The sequence below is a fragment of the Lissotriton helveticus genome, chromosome 9, assembly GCF_964261635.1.
Source record: "Lissotriton helveticus chromosome 9, aLisHel1.1, whole genome shotgun sequence".
NCBI lineage: Eukaryota > Metazoa > Chordata > Amphibia > Caudata > Salamandridae > Lissotriton > Lissotriton helveticus.
Genome location: NC_136070.1, coordinates 937472298 through 937494222, shown reverse-complemented (window position 1 = coordinate 937494222; position 21925 = coordinate 937472298). Strand labels below are relative to the sequence as shown.

The 21925-nt window shown below is 44.5% G+C and overlaps 1 protein-coding gene across 1 annotated transcript in view; it reads right to left on the bottom strand.

The window, feature by feature from the left end:
* SEMA3G (semaphorin 3G) overlaps positions 1–21925 on the bottom strand; it is a 222171-nt gene that overhangs the window by 60663 nt on the left and 139583 nt on the right. The window contains exon 2 of the mRNA XM_078661168.1: positions 15844–16004. Within this exon, the coding sequence (XP_078517294.1) occupies positions 15844–16004 (161 nt within the window). The remainder of the gene's footprint in view (positions 1–15843; positions 16005–21925) is intronic.

Here is a 21925-nt window from a genome sequence, read left to right as displayed (position 1 = left end):
CTAAGGGACAATCTGCCCTTTGGTCAATTTCTGCTTATCCAACGTAACTGCAGTACCAAAGAGGGGTTCCACAAACATGCAGGAGAACTTGAACGATGTCTCCGTGATAAGAAGTATCCAAAAAAATTGATTTGAGACTCCAAAAAGAGAGCCTATAATAATAATCGTAAATCATTGTTGGAGGTGGCATGTCCTAAACAAAAAAATGAAAGGATAGCGTTTGTAAACACCTTTAACACACAATCCAACGCAATAAAAAAAATTGTGAAACTACACTGGAGGATCCTGAATACTGGCCCTGACAACCTTCCTATACCGTTGTTTGCATACAAAAGAGGACCAAGCTTGAAAGATCGGCTAGTGCATACTAGACCTGGACCAAAGAAAACTCACCAGGTGGGAACTTTATGGGATTTTCCACCGGTTGAGGGTCACCACCCCTGTGGTAATTGTGCTGCCTGTGCTCAAACAACCCATTCCACCAGCATCGACATAGGGACTTCAAGACGCTGGGAACAAAAACAGTTTACTAACTGTAACAGCTCCAATCTAATCTATCTTATTAGATGTCCCTGTCCCTTACAATATGTCGGAATGACGACAAGAAAGATTAAAGTCAGGATATCGGAGCATAAAAGCACGATCCGGTGTAAGAAACAAGCCACCCGCCTCACGAACCATTTCTTGGAGGTATGGCACGCCCCAACGGATTTCTCATGGACAGTGTTGGAACAGCCACGGATTCCCCCGCATGTTACTGATATCACAAAACATCTTTTCAAACTGGAACAAAAATGGGTGTATCGTCTGAATACAGATAAGAATGGTCTCAAAGAAGACATTCCATGGACTACATTATAGTATGATCCCTGTTTGACCTCCAGTACTATATCTTCGCTTTTAGTTGACAGGCTGTGAAGATCTTTTTGCCTCACATGGTGCTGGATCTCATACACTGCTGTTTTGAGCAATGAGAGAACGTCTGTATGCTCTAGTGACTATAGGGTCTACTCACACTACTGTGTTTCTTATAAACACTAGTTACACAGCTAATTATGGACAATTGTTATTAGATCTATTCACGACCACTTGAGTGTCGTTTACTACGCATTGAGCGTTGCTATTACTATGGGCTATATGCACAAATGTACGGATTGAATAACATCATATCTCGTACATAGATCGATCAGGATACCAGACCCTGGACTATTGCCCCTAATTAACCTCAGGCAATGTCCAGATATTTACATGGCATGTTATAATTGGTTTTACATTTCATGCTATTTTAGCGATACCACATCATCGCCTTCACTCAGACAATCTAATGCCAGAATTATCAAATAACAATCTCCAGTAATCCATAAATCACGAGTAGTACATGGTTGGAGTGTGAAAAAGAAAGAGCTCGGTTACATTCATTATAAACGAGCTCTTCTACTACGTTTCCCATGATCCCTTCAGACTCTGTAGTTCTATGCAGTCGGGGGACGGCGCATGCGCATTGGCAATGCGAAAGGGTAGATGGCACTTCCGTATCTTGAAATACGACATACAAACAATTCTCGGTGCCTCCCCGTACAGCGCAGATGCCAGACTGGGGTATCGACGGACAGGTAGGTCCACAGACTGTCCCATGTACGATGTTTTGTGCATAGCGCTACGGTCTTGAACTGACCTTTACAGTGCGAATATAGTCGGACTTCTAACTGACTTTTGCTCGTTATCTGGGGCTTAGAAATCCCCACTGGAGTAGTATTGCCTAAACGTATTTTATGATCTTGCCGTTTGGCAGCTCTACATGCACCAAACACATTCTTATTAACGCGCTGAGTGAGCCTGATTTAGCAATACTATGGAAGTGCTTTAGTATCCTTTGATAGGCGTTTGATCCCTGGCGTTTTTGCATACATTAACATGACATACCTTCATAATGGATTGCTTTCTTGTCCGTTCTACCATATCTTTCCGGTTGAAGGCACAACATCCATTTAGCACTTGTAATAAACGTAATGTGCTACGTGAGCTGTTGACCACTACACAAATATTTTGGTCGATTGATTGAGAGTCGGTGGTCTCGTTGAGGTTTTTCATTGTTTTTTTTGTGGTTTAATTTTTTCAAAATAGAGCGGTGCCCCTATATCCTGAGCTGTGGCCAGGCGAGGAGTGGCGCCGGTTTCTCAAACTCTAGGTGAGTGAGAGACATATTCAAATTGAAAGTGGTTGGGTTCTGTACTTGGAATATACAAGTACATTAATGACACCAGCTGTTGAAACTCATGATGGTTAACTTCAACTAATGTGTTTTCCCTATTTTCTTGCCTGTATCTATCAGCTTCTACTAAACAGGAGCACTGAGAATGCCGATTCAGGTGATATCATAATATTTGTATTAATTTAATTATGCACACACGCACATTTTTGAAGCAGTAGCGAAATATAATTTTGGTCCTGAAGAAGCAGGTGATACAAGTAGTATCAGTAACTGCAGAAACATGTCGACCTCTCTATACATGCAGTAGATATTTGTTTTAAACGACTGATATTTTGCACTCTATGTTTTTTAATCTTGGAAGTGGATTGCGTCTTATTAAAGTTAATCTTGCATCCACTATCCATTTTTAATCACTCACATCACGTATTATTTTTTATGCACTGCTTTTCAGTTACCAACGTTTGTGTGCACTGATGGCACGTTGTGGACGTACCACTTGGTGAGATTGGCCCAAATGATGACCAAGAGGGCGGTCCAGAAAGCGTAACTGATGGGTATCCATACCACGCAGTGATGGGTCCTAGCGTTTCATGTAGTGGACTAGACACACTTTGAACACAGAAATTTTGAGTTTCTTGAGACCCACAGTTATTATTATTGTATACTATGACGTGCTACACTGCCTATAAAAAAACTTACAATATTTAAAAAATAGAGCTTAGAAAGGCACGCCTTTCTTTTCTTCGGAACCACTCACCAAACTCTATTTTTTCAATATATTTTAATTTTTTCGTAAGTACCACAGCACACCGGAATCAACTTTACGGCCCTTTTCTTATGGCGGCAGAGGCATGGGCAGAATGGAGTCAAGTATATCGCATTAGACCCAATCAATATTGTGAAAATAGCTTCCCCTTCTGACTGACTTATGTTTACGTTCCAGGAACTTTTAAAAAAAACATTGCTTCAATGTCTCGCATTACTGAAAGTTTGAGCTATTGGCATTGCATTATTGTTTGCAACTGCAATAGCTCAACCTTTCAGTAATGCGAGGCCTATAGCATTTCAACTTCTTGCTTTATTTCTTTTTTGTTCAACCATAGGAAATATGCAAAAAGCATTTGGATATAAAAATTAAAGGTATACAACTAAAGAAATGGCCCAGCACACCGAGCACACCAGTCCCGGTACTGAAGTTGATTCAAATTCAGGTGACTTTGCATATGTGATCAGGAAAAATTCTGTCACACACAGTGCAAGACAGCCAATAGATAAAGTGGGCTGGCCCATTACCATGTGCTGTATGCGATGGCGACGGTGTAAAAAGGTGAATGACACTTGAACAGAACAATAGGTGAAGGGGGCTAGGCAAAAGCTAGTATCTGTTCATGCATGTATGTATTTTTATTAGGTTTCTTTTTCAAAACAAAAGGCTGGCCAAACAGTTAAAGCTGTCACTTAGCCAGAACTAAAGAACAACAAGCATTTACAATGCAATGGTCTCGGCATTATTAAAGGTAGAGCTATTGGCATTGCTCATGACATTTTTTTTTTTAAATCATAAATAAATGGCATTGTCATTTACAGTGCCAATAGCTTAATCGTTAAATAAATATGGCATTGTCATTTACAATGCCAATAGCTTAATCGCTCGCAAATGCATGACCTATTACACCCACACAGAGCCACACACACAAAGCCACCCACACACACATACAGAGCCACCCACACAGAGCCACCCACACACTATACCCCCTGATGTGCTGCGGGAGCCGGACTGAATGTTTACCTTTGTGGAGGGGGGCCGTGCAGTTTGTAAGGGTGGTTGGCCCCACCCATCTCCATTGCACGAGTCAGCGCACTAATGTTCTCACTGAAGATGCACACTCGGATTCCCTGCGCCCCGGAGTTCTGCTTCTCAGCACTGGACTTCCGGTGATTTTTAGCATGGCTTGGTCTTCTCGCTGCCACCCAGGACGAATGACAGGCAGCAGCGTAGCCTCGTGCAAGAGCCCGGTGCCACAGTACCTGCTGCACTAGTGGAAGCGGCAGCTTTGGGCTCGGCAGGCCACAGGTGGAGAGAGTCGAGCCAGTTTAAGGCGGCTTCCCCAAGACCCCCGATTTAATGGAAGTTTCATGGGAGAAGTGGCATTATGGTTGTCGGGAAACGTCCATCATCCTTTGCGGAAAAATAACATGTTTTTTTTTGTTTCAGCTCCTATTCCACCCTAGCTTTTATTTTTTTTTAAGTTTTATATAGCGCGTACTAGACCCGAAGGATCAAAGCGCTTTACATGAGCACCAGTTGCGTTACATGAGGACACACATTTATTGATTGTGTTAGGCAGGGGGTGATTAAGTGATTTGCCCATGAGCGCCACTGCCGAGGCTCGAACCCGGTTCCGCTGCTCCGATGTCGACGCTCTAGCCGTTAGGCCATATCCTCTCCCCTTAGGAGTGGGATGGAGTTGAAAAAAAAACGAACCGTTGAGTAGGTGGGAAATGTGCCGTGCGCTATGTGGTTGCCTCAGCAGAATTCGAGGCTTCCGTGCCAGGGCTGCAGCTGCCTGTCAGAGATGCGCGGCATGCCACTGGGAAAGAGACAATTCAGGATGGTTGACACACACCAGCAGCTGGATTCCAGGCAGATCTCTTTCCATAGCGCTGCATTTCCTGAGAGCAGTTTCTAGGATGGAGAGATAGGAAATCCCCCGTCTCCCCCACATGACCCCCACACACACCCCTCCTACGGCTCCCAGCTAAGAAAAAAAAAAACACATACCAGGGCGAAAGAAATACTCAAGACATGGTTCTTTTCTCTTCCTATGTTTCCAGGGAGGCGAAACAATAACAAGCGGATGGATGCAAGGGCCGGACGCGGTCGGGCAGAAATGGCTGCCGCAAAGCTCTGAAATTTTCGGAATCAGGGGCGTGTTTTTTGGTGAGTGACGGATGACGTCTCAGATAGAAAGAACCTAAAAAACATGCCCCCGAATCCGAAAAAGACAGGGCTTAAAGGAAGTGACGCCCCTCTCCTCCAATGGCTGGCCAGCATTTACTAGGCCAGCCAATGGAGAAGAGGGGCGGGTTCCAAGGCCCATCGAAGAAACATTAAATCTTCGGGCTCCGCCCACACTGCTACGCGGTGCGACGCAGTCCTCGACCTAAAAAGCATTGCATCGAGATGTACACAACTTCTCTGAAATTCCTACAATACTTCCTACTTCTGACCTGCACCAGCGCATGTTATTTAACACTGAAACCCGCAAACAGCTCTAGTAAGGCACCTCAAAACCTGCCACTGTTCCACAATGTTAACCTTAAGTGCCCTCGCTGTATACACGAGTATTGACTAAGCCAATAGGTCTCGCCTTCAGGATCTTTTGGGTTTGCCAATGGTTTTTTTTGCCATGCAGTACCACATTCCTGGTGCAGCACGTCTAATAACAGAAAAAAAGCCTTCATGGCCAGCTGTGTCAATTTGTAGGCGCGCGCACCAAGCATTCAGGCGCCTACAAAATTATGCAATGCTTTATTTTTCTTTTTGCTTACCCATCCAAGTTGGATCAGTAATCAAGAACTAATAAAGTAATGTGGGAGGTTGGGAGGGGAAAGAACATGGTGTGGAAGAACACAGGCGGAGGAAGCAACATGGAGGGTAAAATAACAGGGAGCGGGTAAGCAAAACACAGGGTGAAATCACAGAGAGCAAAAAAGCAACAGGAGGGCGAGGGGAGCAGGGCAAGCAGAAACAGAGCAACATGGCGGGGTGGAAACGAACGAACAAGAAAGAGTGCAGCATGGAGATTAAGCGAACGGATGATCAACTTGAAGAGCAAAACTATATAAAAGTGAAGGCATACGAAAGAGTGGCGTTAAGTACAAAGTTGTGAAAAATTCTATCTTTGTAATGTTGTGAAAATAAATGTGCTCAGAGAAGTGGGAAACATAGAGAAGGGGGACATATAACCCCATAGAGTGCAAAATGCATTTGGACACAAAAATTTAAAAAAATAAAATTGCGAGGTGGCCTACCAGCCCAAACACACCAGGTCCGGTACCAAAGTCCACTCCTTTTTCAGGTGACTTTGCAAAAGTGATCGGGATAAATGTCGTCCCTCACAGCGAAAGACAGCCAATGGATGAAGTGGACTGGCCCATTTCCACATGCTGTATGCTACGGTGGTGGTGTAAAATGGTGAACAACACTTGAACCGACCAATAGATGAAGAGAGCTGTATCCGTTCACGTATTTATGTATTTTTATTATAAAAATGTTTAACCAAGAGGCAGGCCAAACAGCTAAATATGTAACCAAGCCAGACCTTAAGAGCAATAATCATTGCATCAAGATGTGCACAGCTCCTCTGAAACTCTTCCAAGGTGTCCTACTTCTGACCTGCATCAGCTCATGTTATTTAACACTCAAACACTCAAACAACTCTAGTAAGACACCTCAAAACCTTCCCCTGCCCCACAATATTGACCTAAAGTACCCTCGCTGTCTGCACGAGTGTTGACAAAGCCAGTAGGTCTCACCTTGTGGACCTTTTGGGTTTGCAATGGTTTTTACCATGCAGCACAGCATCCCTGATGCAGCATGACTAGTACACAGAAAAAAGCCTTCCTTGCCAGCTCTGTCATTTAGTAGGCACACGGTCCAAGCATGCACGTGCCTAAAAATGACTCATTTTTTCCTACGTTTTGTTCACTGATCCAAGTTGGATTAGTAATCGAGAACTAAAAAAGTAATGCATGAGGTTGGGGGGAAAAACATGGTGTGGGAAGAACTCAGGTGGGGGAAGCAACATGGAGGGTGAAATAACAGAAGGAAGGTAAGCAAAACACAGGGTGGAATGATCGGGGCAGGGAAGCATCAGGAATATGGGGGAAGCTACACAGAGGGCGTGGGGAGCAGGGCAAGCAGAGCCCGAACAACATGAAGGGGTGGTGGAAGCGAACAAACAATAAAGAGTACAGCATGGGGATAGAGTGAACGGAAGATCAACTTGAAGGGCAACATTTTTTAAAAGTGAAAGCCTACTTAAGAGCAGCGAAAGGACAAAGTTGTGGAAAACGAATATTATGAAAAGTATTGTGCTTGGAGAAAAGAGAAAAATAGAAAAAAAGGGACACATACACTCTCATGAAGTGCTTTTAGGAAAATAAAATTTCAAAAGTTCCCGAAAAGCAGACATGTGGAAGGATAAAATGAGCAGATCAGAGAGACGGTAAATAGGTTATGCTCCAATGGAGGGACAAAGACTAGATGGATAGACTAAAACAAATCAAACCATTGAATGAAAGCAAGGAAATATGATTGACAAAACAAAGAGCCAATGGAAAGCAATGGCAGAGTTGCTTTCCAAGTCAACTATGGTGACATGTTCCCAAATAGTCTTTTTGGCCTAAAAAACAAAAACTGCTGTTCCGGTGTGCGACTCCAACACAACTCTGCCAGCACACCCTAGAAAAGAATAATGCTACACAAAAAAGCCCGAAACCGGTCCTAGGGTGCTTGTTTCCAGTCCAGGGAGGACCTGGCCTGGCAGTTCGGACTGGACTGTGCCCATTGGGCACAGGGTCAAGACTGATTTGCACATGGCTGGGTCCAAACTGGAATGGCTTGGTGAGCAAAAAAATTATGGATTTAGGCCCAGAGCTCTGTACTGGGGTGAATGTAGGACATTGTTCTGCATTCTGTCCATCAATTGTTCTTTTTGCATTTGTCACCCCGAGTGGGACGAGTATGCCTAGACGTGGGTCCCGTGCTCTCCAGGCCACTGGAGTCAAGTTATTCTGGCTGATGATGGCTGAAAGCCCGAAACCGGTCCTAGGTTGCTTGCTTCCAGTCCAGGGAGGACCTGGCCTGGCAGTTCGGCCTGGACTGTTCCCATTGGGTGCAGGGTCAAGCCTGATTTGCATATGGCTGGATCCAAATTGGAATGGCAGGTGAGCAAAAAAATGATGCAATTAGGCCCAGATCTCTGTACTGGTGTAATGTATGACATTGCTCTGCATTATGTCAATCAATTGTTCTTTTTGCACTTTAAAAGAATAAAGCATTTCCCAGGATTTCAGTAAAAATATTCTCAAAATGGCCTTGTCCATGCACCTCAACCGCTATCACAGCACCTTTTGAACGGTAGCTCTCCCCTTCCCCACTGCTCCTTTGTAGCCCTCAATCATGAATATAATATCCAAAGGCATTGAAGTACAGGCGCCAAGATGGATCTGCCGATGGACGTCATTCCTGATAAGACTAAAAGTGCAAATATCCACAAACCACAATGCACTGCGAACCTTCGTGCATTTGGGGGGGGGGGGCATTTGACCCCCAAATAATGCTGCCTACGCCCTGCCAGTCAAGTGTTAGCTGCCAGATACAGATTTGCCTTTATTTCCCTTCATTTCATCTCTCCTGCCGCACCAAACTCTCCCTGTCTTCTTCCGTTCTCCCTCAACCGCAGCAAAGATGTCCGACTCCCTCCCCACCACGAGGCCGCTAACACCCCGCTGGTAACCCTATCCCTTGTGTCCATGAACACTGAGTGATTAGTAAGTTTGTTTTTAAAGTCCAGAATTCCTTCAGATGCTGCCCGAAGGGACGGAAGGGGCTCCCCGCGGACCGTAAACAAACCATTTAAAACGATGACGATCGTAGCCCCCTGGGACCCTGCAGCCTCATGGCCTTAGCCTGGGTGGTCTCACACTAGTATGGAGGAGTTTAGGACCGACGGCCTCCCTCCCTGGTCTGGAATAGAGCTCACGTCATGTGTGAAGGCTAAACGTGCGCAATATCCAAGACATGGGCTAGGCAGGGGATAGGGGCCTAAACCTACCAATGGGGGGGGGGGGGGGGGGGGGCCAGATGTGGTCGTCGGCATAAACGCCCGACGCTGGTGCTGGAGCCTCAAGGTCGCGTCCACATCCTGTGATTCTGGGCAAATCACTTACGGCCAGATTCATCATACTGAAATCGGCTCGCAAAGGGCCAGATTCTGAGAATCTGGCCCTTTGCGAGCGCTATTTTTGCATTTGGTATTCATCATCCCAAATGCAAAAATCGCTATACTAGAAATCGCTATATTGCAAAGAATCGCATTTAAGGAATCTCAATTAGAGATTCTTTAAATGCTATTCATGAACCTTTTTAAAATTGCGAATTCGCAATATGGGGCCGCTATTTACCGCGAAGTGTAACTTCGTGGCAAATAGCGAAAACTTAGAAAAATGCACTTTAGTGCATTTTTCTAAGTTGTATGTTACACACGCACATGTCCTTTGGACATGTGTGTGCGCAACACCAGTATACATTTGCATTTCAGGGGTGCTACAGGGTGTCCTTTGGACACCCTGGCACCCTTGAAATCGCTTCCTTATTTGCGATTCGCTAATTGCTAATCGCAAATAAGGTATGACTTCCCATTCATTCCTATGGGCCTTGAGGCCCATAGGAATGAATGGGAAGTCATTCCTTATTTGCGATTCGCAATTAGCGAATCGCAAATAAGGAAGCAGTAGAAATCGCAAAATAAATTGCGATTCCTACATGCATCCCATTTTGCTAGTCTTTAATAGCAATTCCTTAATAATCGCTATTAAGGACTCGCAAAAGAGGACAATGATGATTCTGGGGGATAATCTCCCCACTGCCTGAATGTGTAATGTAAATGTTGCTCATGTAAAGCGCTCCAAAATCTTCGGGTCGAGTTCGCGCTAATATAAAATATGCACAAAAAAAAAAAAATCAGGCCCACTGCGGGCTCGTACTTAAGTATGGCCACCGACAGGTCAAAGTGGATATTTCGAGGGCAGCATTACATTTGGAGAGAGCAGGGCTTTAAGTGGACCGGCAGTTCTAAAAAGTAGGTACCAAAACGGGTCCCTAGCGGGTTCTCCATTTCTACCCTCACCCTCAGGGTGAAAAAAAAGAATCTTACTTCTGCAGCAGTACCACCCATTAGAACCTTTGAGGTAATGGCAAAGAGACTCCTTGTAGTTCTTTCACAGTCTCATCATTTCAGAACTGAAGCATTTTCAATATTTTATCCAACGAGGCATAGTTTTTGCTTGTTTATCCTATGCAACTAACATCCACTGACAAAACCAATAGTCCTGGCTTGTTGTAGGTATAATGTTACTTTCTGTATTATATACCTGGATGCAATGACAGACAGCAAAATACAGCACACTATGCTTAGCACAGGTTTTTAGCTTAGGTGTTATTAAACCACGCCCTTAATTGCATAGGCCACGCCCCTTTCAGAGCCCCCTCCCCCAGTTTTTTCATCCCACTTAAACACTTGGGAGAGTGGCTGTGGAGTATTGGCCAGAGCTGCTGACTCTGAATCAAGGGAACCGGTGTTGAGTGTCAGCGTCAGTTCAACAATGATATCCGGTGATTCTGGGCAAATCACTTAATCTACATGTGCCTAAAAAATAAAATTATTGTTCCCTTGCATACTGCAACTGGTGCTTGTGTAAAGTGCTCCAATATCCTTGTGTTAAGTTTGCGCGATATAATATTTGTATAAGAGTAAAGGGGTGGTGCAGACTACAAGATAAAAGTTGTGAAATCGAATAGTTATGGTATACCTTAGCCTTATATCTGCTATCTGCCATTTCTAATGTTTCATATTATTTCCCAGACAAAATACCACATCATATAGTTTATCAATTTATCAGTAATGGCATCACTGATGGATAAAGACTATTTAAAGACATAGGATACTAATTTGCTTGTTGCTCGGGGAACCTATTGTTATTTAGTTAGAGGCTTTTACTTGAGGTTATGAAGTGTATGTTTTGTTGTTTTGTTGATGACCTTATGCAAGGATCTAGTACGTACACTATACTTCTGCGTCTTGCATTTTGAGATCATACTGAAACAGCTAACAGCAGCCCCCTTGTCTTTTTTAGGTCGAGCCCGGGCAGTGCATACGCTGCTGCGAGGCGTGCAGTAGTGGAGTACGGACTGGAAGACCCGCAACTCTCCGCCCATATTTGTAATTGGCTTGTGTCATTGTCCTTCGTAAACGCTGTTAGTCCCTTCTTGGTACCGCCTTGTTTGCAACTGTTACCTCCCTTAGCGACTGGACCTTTTACTTGTCTTGTTACACGGTCTGCTTTATCTTGGCTCTGAGCACTAGTTTATTTAATGATTTGCCCCTATTCAACCCACTACCTCGAAGCACGCCACCTGCTTTTATTTTATTACTACTGCCGGTCCGCTTTAACTATAGCGCCGCGTTTCTTTCTTTCTTTATTTTTGCAGCGCAGTCAGTTTTAAGTATAGCGGCCGTGCTTACTTACTTATTTATTTATTTTGCTTACTACCATGCAGTGCTTTCACATTCATAGAGGCCACGCCCCTTTCTTTACACAAACCATGTCTAAAGAAAGGTGCGTGGCTGACATTAAAGTGAAAGTGCAGCATGGGCGCTTTTACCCCAAACAAAATCTGTTTGTCAACTTGACAAAAAGATACTTTTTTTGTCAAAGCCCCCATGCCACGGTATCACTTTAATGTCGGACACGCCCTTTTCTTTAGACGCGGTTGGTCTAAAGAACGGGGTGCAGCCTTCATGAATGTCAAAGCGCCATAATATTTGCAATTCAAAAGGGCTCGCATTTGCAAGAGCTTAAGCTATTGCATTGGCAGTAGCTTAAACTCTCATAAATGCGAGACCTATTGCATTGCAAATGCTTGTTGCACGTACGAACAGGGCAGCTGTAAGCTGTTCTAATCCTCCCTCACCGTCAATTAAATGTGGATAAAGACGTACCAAGACCGTATACAGCTACCTCTTTGCCAGAGAAAACTGAATTATATAGTATTACATTTTTAAAATCCACTTCCCATCCTTGATCAAGGCAAGGAAGGCTCAGTGGCTGGGACCACTCAATTCCATAACAAGATTGAATGTCCCACAACATTTTGTCTCCTGTACATGACATTTCATCAGTCCTCCTGGCCTTTGCTAAGTTGTGTCCACTGGTGGATCCCTCTGCCTTCTCCAAGGGTGGCGGAGGATTTCATCTTTTTTTTTTAAATAGTTCCAAGCCAGCTGGTAGCTACTCTGGTCCTCAATTTATCCTCATCTTTTTGAGGGTGAGGGAGGACAGGAACAGCTGTCAACTGCCCCACTGCTCTGTTTGCAACTGTGGACAGGGTGCCGTGGCAGCTGTAGAGAGTTCTAACCACCCCCTCAGTTTTGGGAGACTTAAACAGCTGGCAGCTGCCCTGGTGACCTGTTTGCAAGTATTAGGATGCTAAAGCAGCTGACATTTGCCCAGTAGGATAAAATATAGACTAAAAGAGAACATAATTCCCACAACTCCCACTCTTTGACATATGGTGGGAACTGAGCTGACTCAGGGACCATGAGGGGGGCAGAAGGGACAAATAGGCAGAAGGACACCTCAAAGGGGTCCTGGTCGGGCTGATATGGTTCCGTGTAGAGGGTGCACAAAGCAAAGTCCAACACATTCCACTACACACCTTGGATGAAGCCTGGGGAAATAGGCAGTTTGTGAGGTTGGGGGGAGGAGGGAGAGATGCACAGCTAAATCTCCCGGCCTTTAGGAAATATAAGTTGTGGATGGAAACGGGTGTAGCAGGAATTCCACCCACATGTTGACAAGGCCTGGAGGGTGGAACGGGGAAAGATGTTTGAGTAATCTTCTCCAGCCCTTAGGCAAGGTTGGGTAAAATATAATTTGTGGTAGGCTGAGGAGGGAGGAATAATATCTTTGGCCTCTCGGCAAAGTAGGGTGGCTGGAGGAGTAAATAAATAATCACAGTTGAGAAAGCACCCTGTAACAAATAAGAAGGCCTGGGACCTAAGGGGTGTTCACTGAGAAGTCTTCTTTCCATTTTAACCTCTTGCCTGTGTTAGAGAAAGATACATAATATGGCCCTGTTCACTACCCTTTTTCGTTGTAAATATTAAAGCTCCATGATTTAAAAATATGCCAAAGCAAAGGCATCAAATAAAACTGTTTTCTAAAAGGCTGTTGGATTTGGTATATTTTCAACCTGCTGCTTTTCTGTTTTTCATGGATGAAGTGTCCTTGTCAAAAGTAAAAAGCGCTGTTTCAGGTGGAGCCTACCAGACAGCGAGGATTCAAAAGTCCTATTGTGGGGTTACAAAGAAATGACAGGGGTTTACAGCCCGTTCATGGCTTATGATGGGTTGACATTATTGTCACTTTCATTTTTTCGCTTCTTATTCAATGCACTTCCTTGTCCATCTCTTTTCTGTCCCTTTCCTGGAGCATAGCTCTTCATCAGCCTCTTGACTGGCTGACTTCTGTCCTTCCACTACTCACTTTTAGGGAACTACTTTTTGGCAAAGCACTTATTTATTTATTTTTATTTATTTAACGATTTATAAAGCGCCTGGTGACCCGGAGGCATCCCCGCGCTGTGAAATTATTGGAGACCGGAGGGAAAGGAGAGGGGTACTATTTGGGGAATAGGAAAGTTTTCAGTCTTTTACGGAAGAGGGGGTAACAGGATTCCAGACGCAGGCTGCGGGGGAGTGAGTTCCATCCTGAGGACGCTTTTACCGAAAAGCGTCGACCACCGGTGCGTACCTTCCTGAATCTAGGGACAGTGGCCAAGCGTTCGTTGTCCGAGCGCAGGAATCTGGGGGCTTTGTAAGGGGTGACCATATCTTTCAGGACAGTGGGGCCAGCACCGTTGATGAGTTTATGGGCAGTGCATAGAGCCTTGAATTCGACCCTCTGACGCACAGGAAGCCAGCGTAAGGCCTTGGGGTGCATGTGTTTTCCATCTCTCTTCCTTCGTGCTTCTCTCCCCTCTCTTGTGGCAAATACCCGCCCTCATACATGCTCTGAGCTTGCTCTGTCCCTCGTGGCTGATCGCTCTCTCTCCTGTGTACTTGCTCTCTGCAACCTCTGCACTCCTCGTAGCTGTCTCCCAGATGCACTTATTCCCTACCACCAAGGCCGACTCCTCCGCTCCGGCAGAGGAGTGTCGCCCCAAAGGAAAAATAAAATTATGATAACATGATTGTTATCATTTTATTTTTCGTAACTATGGGGCTGGGTTAGGTCGGTGCAGGGCTGGGCTGGTGTCACAAGGGGAGGAGTGGTTCATACACTTATGTGAGCATGACGGTTTGGTCTGCCGTTTTGGGGCTGCAAAACAGTCATGTGCACTTAGCATGTTCTCCACTGGGCTGTAATACACAACCTGGGTGGAGAACATGCGCAGGCTCCCAGTCCGCATCTGAGTGCCGAACTACTGCGCTCAGACCAATCACTACGCTGCTGTCATACTGGAAGCAGCTTCGTGATTGGCCTAGAGGAACCTGTGTGTTTCCTGGACTCATCAGGAAGAGAAGCAACGATGGAGGAGAGAGTGCGCAGTGAAGGGGTAAGTGTTTTTTTAAATATTTTGTTTTTTTCAAACCCGCCCAGCCGCCACCCCCGTTCCCTGCCAGTCACTACTACCTACCACATGTTACTATCTCACCCATGCACCCATGAGCATCTCCCTTGCTCACATGCTGCTCCCTCTTTTCCACTGATCTAAGTGGTACCCGCCATCTTAGACCAGTTGATTAAAAAGAAAAGAAAAAGGTGCCCGCGGCATTCTGTAAGCGTTACTGCTTACCGTGTCTGCGTCACAGCAGCTTTCTTTTTTTTGCCAATACTAAACAGCATTGGAAAAAGCATTATTTTTTTTACAAATGCTGTTTAGCACCGTCAAAAGGCATTGGCAAAGCCAGTAGGTACCAAAGGTGAGCCCTATTTGCTTTGGCAAAGCTTATTTTAAACTCCCTCCCCAAAAACATTTGACCAATTTACTCCAACTTCGCCTGTAACTGAAAGTAAGCATCCAGTGCTGTGTTTTCCCAACTTTGGAGCCAATTGGATAATGGATCGAGTGGGTGGAGGTGTAAATTTATTTAGGATGGAAAAACATTTTTTACTATCCAATGTTTTTTTTAACCTTAACTACTGAGGCGAGAATGCAGTCTTTCACAGAAATATTCTCCAAAGTGTAAGTTACTTTCTTAAATCATCTTAGGTTTTCTATTGTAGCCAGTAGTAACCCTCCCAAACATTAACTGAATAGAAATTAAAGTTGTTTTTCCAATGAATTACAAAGGAAAATTCCCTGGCATTAATCTAGTCATATTTTAATGAGGACGAATATCCCCCAGCAGGAATGAGCCTAAATGGGAAGATGTACTACTGAGAATTAATTGTCAATGGTTACTCGTGATAATGACCTTAATAGGTTTAGGAAGTGAAAGGCCTCAGGCAGAAATGGACAGCAATATCCCAAAGCATTTATTAGTATTCGTCACCCCAGGCTATAATGAGCCTTCCCAACTGTTCTTTTGCTAGAAAACGATCTAAAAAAAAAAAAGCAAAAATGAGCCAAGAAGGGGACAGGAGGAATTTATAAAAGAAAAGCGCTTCAGTGTGTTGGAAAATGTGTAATAGAGAGGAGAGAGCATGTGTAGGCATGTGTTTATCTCACAGAGAAAGGCAAAGAATTCTTCTGCTGCATGTGTACATTTATGTTTGGATCTACATTTGTATAAATGTGACATTGGCTCTTTGTGCACTCTTAATTAATGCATTATTACCTCCTTGGCATCTGCCTGGCTCTGATCCAGCCGCAGTGAGTACAGAACATCCCTACCACCAATGAAGATGCGATCGCGGTACTCATCCACATACAACGAGCGGAAGTCCAGGAAGCCACGATGGCCGATGAAAAGGGTGGAGCGGTTAGTGGATAACAAATCTGCAACAAGAAGAATATGCAAAAAAATTACATGAATGTACCGTAAAGAGAGTCATGGTTTCATGACAATCCATGTCGATCACTTGAAAAATGTGATTTAAAGTACAGTGTAGGAGAGGCAAGAATAGTCATAAATATACACAACTTACTATATTGGAGTGGACATGGGTCAACACTCTTATGTTTGACTGTCAGTGAGAACCAGGAGAATGAATACTGGATTTTAAGTCAGGTTTGTTACAGCAGCACCGACACCACAATAGTGCTAGGTGCTCGCTTCCCAATCTTCCCTCGAAACATCCTGGTCTCCTCACCCACGCACACAAAGCCCTACACGACCAAGGCCCGAGCTACCTCAACAACCGGATCAACTTCTACACCCCCAAGCGCCTCCTCAGATCAACCAGCCACGCCCTCGCCGCCGTCCCCCGCATCCGAAGAGCGACAACAGGAGGAAGGTCCTTCTCCTACCTGGCCGCCAAGACCTGGAACTCACTCCCAACCGACCTGCGCCTGACCCAAGACCACCTCTCCTTCAGGAAGAAGCTCAAGACCTGGCTGTTCGAGCAGTAACGGCACCCCCCCCCATCCCAGCGCCTTGAGACCCTACGGGTGAGTAGTGCGCTCTAAAAATGACATGATTGATTGATTGATTGATTGAAGTGCATCAATGAAATGGTGGCTGACGACCTGCTGTCTCACCTTTGTATTCCTGAGTCTCTTAGGCCTCCCCTGGCCCGAGGGAGGCAGGAGTAAATGGTTGGCACTCTGCCTTCGCCATCTTCCATCTCCCTGTCTGCAGAAAGCCACCACTGACAGGGGCATTCCAGGCCATGCTGATGTCTCGCAGAGCTACTGTGAGCGCGACTAAAGGCGCTCCTCTAACAATGTATGAGCAAAAATGCAATAAAATGTGCAAGTTGTCTACCTACACAGAACTTGTAGTTTTTTTAAGAGGCAGACAACGAAGTCAGAATATGCCTAGCAACACCATGGGTCATTTGATGGGCCAGCTCATACTTTGGGTTTTTGGGTCAATTCACACCCATGACTCTGCTCTGGCTTGCTTCTTCCTACGAATCTGGGGGCATATTACCAACAACTAGCGATAATTATCGCTATGTTGGCTTAGCGGCAATATTTTTATCGCCGAGCTGCGGCGATTTTTATCGCTTAGGAACCTTGCTATTATCAAGGTTTATCTCCTAAGCGATAAAAATCGGCCGAAATGCATGAATATCGCTGAAAAGTCAGCGATATTCATGCATTACCAAGCTAATGCTCTTAGCCATGTTATCCACCTACCATTGGATAACATGGCTAAGAACTGCTATGGGGCAGGTGTTAGCTTTTGGAGATATTCGCGCTTAGCGCGAATATCTCCAAAAGTTGGTAATAGGAGATAGGGATGTTAGCGACTGTTTCCAGTCGCTAACATCTTGGCACGCCCACTTTGCATGTCATTAGTGATAAATTTCACTGACATGCAAAGCGGGGCCCAAGATGGTCGCTATCTCCTACTAGCTGTCGCTTACTGGTGTTAGCGACAGCTAGGTAATAGGGAGATCATTTTATCTCCGCTTTCTTGGCTTTTAAAGCCAAAAAAGCAGAGATAAACCCCCTTGATAATATGCCCCCTGGTGACTAGTTGCCACCTCTGTTATTGCCATGAGCAAACATAAAGGACAACAAGCATTTGCAATGCAATAGGTCTCGCAGTAGTTAAAGTTTGAGCTACTGGCGTTGCAAATAATGATGCAACGCCAATAGCTCAAACTTTCAGTAATGCGAGACCTATTGGATTGCAAATGCTTATTAGTCTTGCTACGTGGACGCATGAGCAGTGACGGAGCCCACAGTCATGTTGTAATTACCAAAAACAAGACAAAACACATGACTGTGATGCTGCAGCCTATTGTGAACCTCCCCTTTTTGTCAGCATCCATATGTACAAAGCACAGATTCAAAACAAAGGGATGACCGACCGGCTGAGACCCACGGGAAACAAGATTCAGGCACCAATGACAACGTGTGAGCAGGACTCCAGCAGTGTTGTTCACTTTGATCAGTCCAAATCAATAACAATAAAGGAGATAGAGAGATATACATAAATAACAATAAAGGAGAGAGAGAGAGATAAATAACAAACGAGAGGGAGGGAGAGATAAATAACAATAAAGGAGAGAGAGCGATAAATAATAAAGGCACGTGAGTTTTAGGTTTCGGCATGCAGAACAGTCACTTCATGCAGCAAAGCCGGTTTACAAAGATATGGGACGGTGGCAAAGAGCTATATGAACAAGTCCGGTGCATTGCTGTCCCACGCGCACATGTTCTGGTCTGACAGACAGCAGCATTGAGGAACTGCAGCACCCCGTCTCGAGTCAGTCACACTGTCCGTGCTGTTTAGAACTCTAACTCTTACTTGTATTTATTTACCCCGAGCACGCTCTGGGTTAGTTGCCGGACTGTCATTCTCAGAAATGCATGCTGCCCAAGCGCAGCACGGCAGAAATCTAAGTAAAGAAGCATTGTCAAAGGCAATCTGGTGGGATGGCTAGCGGGTGATGTTTTTTCTGGCGAGGTAGGAGGGGAAGGTCTGACAGAAACAACTGGAGGGTTTTGGGGATTTAAAAGCAACAGCAGGAGGGGTGGGGGTGAATTGAGAAAGCCACAGAGGGATAGTGGGGGATAACTGGAAATAGTGGCGGGGTGAGGGGTTTAAAACAATAATGGGAAGGTGGATGATGGCATTGAAAACAGCAATGGGACGGGGGAAGCTTTGAAAGTAACCACACCAAAATAAAACTCGAGTATGCATTAACCTCGCCACAAGAAGTGGGTGAGAGGGACCAGTGTACAATACCTTTGGATCTATTTGGTGCTATATAAAGCTGCAACAAATAAAACAAGAAAGGATAAAAATCCAGCAATATTGACGCTTATTACAAACAGAAACATTTGGCTTCTGACAAGAGATTCAAAATGAATTAAAGTGAAAGATTACATGCTCAATGACGTTTCACGTGTAAACAAATGAGTATATAACGGAAAGTATGCCAATCGTTTTTTAAATGTATATATTTATTTATGAGTTTTGTGCAGTGAGAACATGGGCAAAAGGTGTGAGCGTGTTTAAAAAAGAAGAAACAATTTCAAGAGAAAATTAAGAGACACCAACAATCGCAAGAACATTGTTAAACAAACCTTGCCAATACACGTTGCAGACGGCCACATAATTAGGGGCGGAGAAGCCGCACAGCACACGCTGGGAGAAGCCCTTTGATGTGCTGTGCGGCCGCGATGCGCGCTCTGTGCTGGGGGAGGGCCATTAGGAACAGGAACAGATGGCCAAATGCGCGTGCCTGTACGTGCACTCGAAGAAAACGCCACGGAGAAAAGCGGTGGTTTGACTATCCGATGGAGCACATGAATTCTCCCCCATTTCCCATTGCTTCGCAATGGAAAAGGACGAGACCTAAAAACCTGTGCACCGGTTGAGTAATCTACTGCTAAATGTTTCTGGGTGCGTGCTTGTATGGGAAGGGTGAAAGCAACCCAACCACTTGAAGAGTGCTACTGAAGGAGAAACGTGATCACACAAGCGTGCTTCCTTGTAAGGCCTCGTCCAGTCATCGAGTTACAGCTATGAAACTCAATAGTCAAAGGAGGGAAGTGTTTGAAACTTGTGCCACTTGATCCTTATGAATCCTTCTCTCAATTATTACCACCTGTTGAAATTGAAAAACCTTGAGATTACTCATGCGTGCCCACATGCATCCACGAAACCCCAAACATGCAGATGCGGCAGCAGCAAAGTACACATCCCAAATCTAAATGATTTAATCACCCTCAAGTGATGTATTCATGAGAGTAAGTGGCATTCACTCTCATTTCTTCATCGGCACAGGTTGGTAGCAATGTTGGCCCTTTGCACCCAGTGCTGCTTTATCACAACAAATCAATGGAGGTGGGACGCTGAAGGTGCATAAAGAAACACATCACCCACCCCATAGAAAAATGACAGAATACTATACTGCTGTATCCCTCTCAAAAGATAAAAACTGTAAGATGGAAGAGTGACACAAAAACGGGAGGGGCGGAGGCAACGGCGTAGCTTCAGTGGGGTTATTTGGGAAGTTACAACCTGCCAATAAATGTATTTTCTGGTAAATAGTTGGGTACAGAGGCTTTCAATCGGAATGGATTGTAATATTATATGCCATCATGATTTTTTTTTAGAAAATATGAAGTTCAACCCCCCCCCCCTCTCAAATCTTACTGTCCAAACTATGCCCCTTGATGGAGAGCATACATTGGTGGATGTCCTGCAGTGAAAAGTCCTAGAACACTGATATTTGGCTCCCCTCCATTTATATTTTGATATATAGTTAATTGTTATGAAGTTGCTGTATTGATGGCCCTTGTATGCCTTTTAAGATTTTTTTTTCCCGCAGATAAAATGTTTAATGATTGATGTAGAATAAAATGGATAGTGCCTTTGAAAAGTAAATACTACTATTGCAGTGAAGGCCTGCTTTCCCGATCCCACTCTTATAGGTCAGTCAAGAAAGCCACAGAGTCTTTTTAACCTATCCATTCATATTCACAGCAGGCAAGGTAATAGAGAACGCAAAGATAACCACCAACGCTGACGTTTCGCATAAACAGCCAGGTCCACCATGAGGCTCAGCTGGTTGAGAAAGTTCCCAGGATTGACCAAGTATGTCAAATAGTTCACTGACTTTTAAGTCTGAAACTTTGAGGATGACTTCTGAAACACAGTTATATTCTTTAAGCCTTTGTTGCTAGGAGACAAAAGTCACACACCGAAGGCAAGCACTTTCTATAAGCTACTTTGTTGTGTTTTTTGAGGGAAAATGTCAACTAAACACAAATGTTGCCAGAAGGAGAGAAGCTCATTCCAATTTCAGCTTCTGAGTCCTTATAAACATTGTCCCACGCCATTAATTGTCCGGTCTATGAGTTTTTGTCACATCAGTAATACAATTGCCTAAAATCTGGAGTCCTGTCCCCTTTATAAGTGAACCAAAAGGTCATCTGTCTGATGGCACACCTGCCTGAAGCTCACAGACCTTCACTTCATGCAGAACCTAATTCTCAACAAACAGTACCTAGCTCATCACCAGGTAGATGTGGTAGACTGGCAGGCCAGCTTCCATGGTGAGAAAAATGGAGACTTCAGAAGTAATCTCTGTGCAGTAAAGAAATAGTCTAGTAGGAGGTGAGGCCCAGGAAATACTCATTCCAGGGTCAAAATGATCTCAGGTGGTTAGCCCCAGAGTTTAGTCATGTATAGTTCCAAATGGTGTGATGGTGGGACACTCTTTGAGAGTATGAAGCAACCCATTGTCAAGCATTCACTCTTTATGATACAGTCCAATGTACAAAGTCCTGGGAGGCCTAGATGTCAGCAATGGACAATGGCAAGCCAGAGGATGCGGAGCAGGGGTCAGAGCTGCCGACTCGGGATCTGGGGATCCGAGTTCAAGTCTTGGCGTCGGTGCAACATCCTGTGATTATGGGCAAATCACTTAATCTTCCCATTCTTATGGACAGTGCCCGTATACCCTCAGGGTGATAAGCTGTGCTATATAAATCTACAAGCTACTCTAGAGATCATATTCTCAATGTTCCTAGTCACCTTATAGAAGAGCTAAGGATTCCTGTCCCTCCCTCATACTCCTCCACCTGGGGCAGAAAAGCATCTGCTGGGTTATAGTTTACACAGGTATACTCTGATTTTCAATGAATAGCCTTTCTGTAACTAAATTCCACATCTAGTGATAAACATCCTTCATTGGGTACCCACAGATGAGTCTCTCTACTTTTTGGTTTGCTTTTTTCTCATTAAGAAATAAAGGTTGTAAAAGATATACTAGGCATGCAAATAAAAGCCT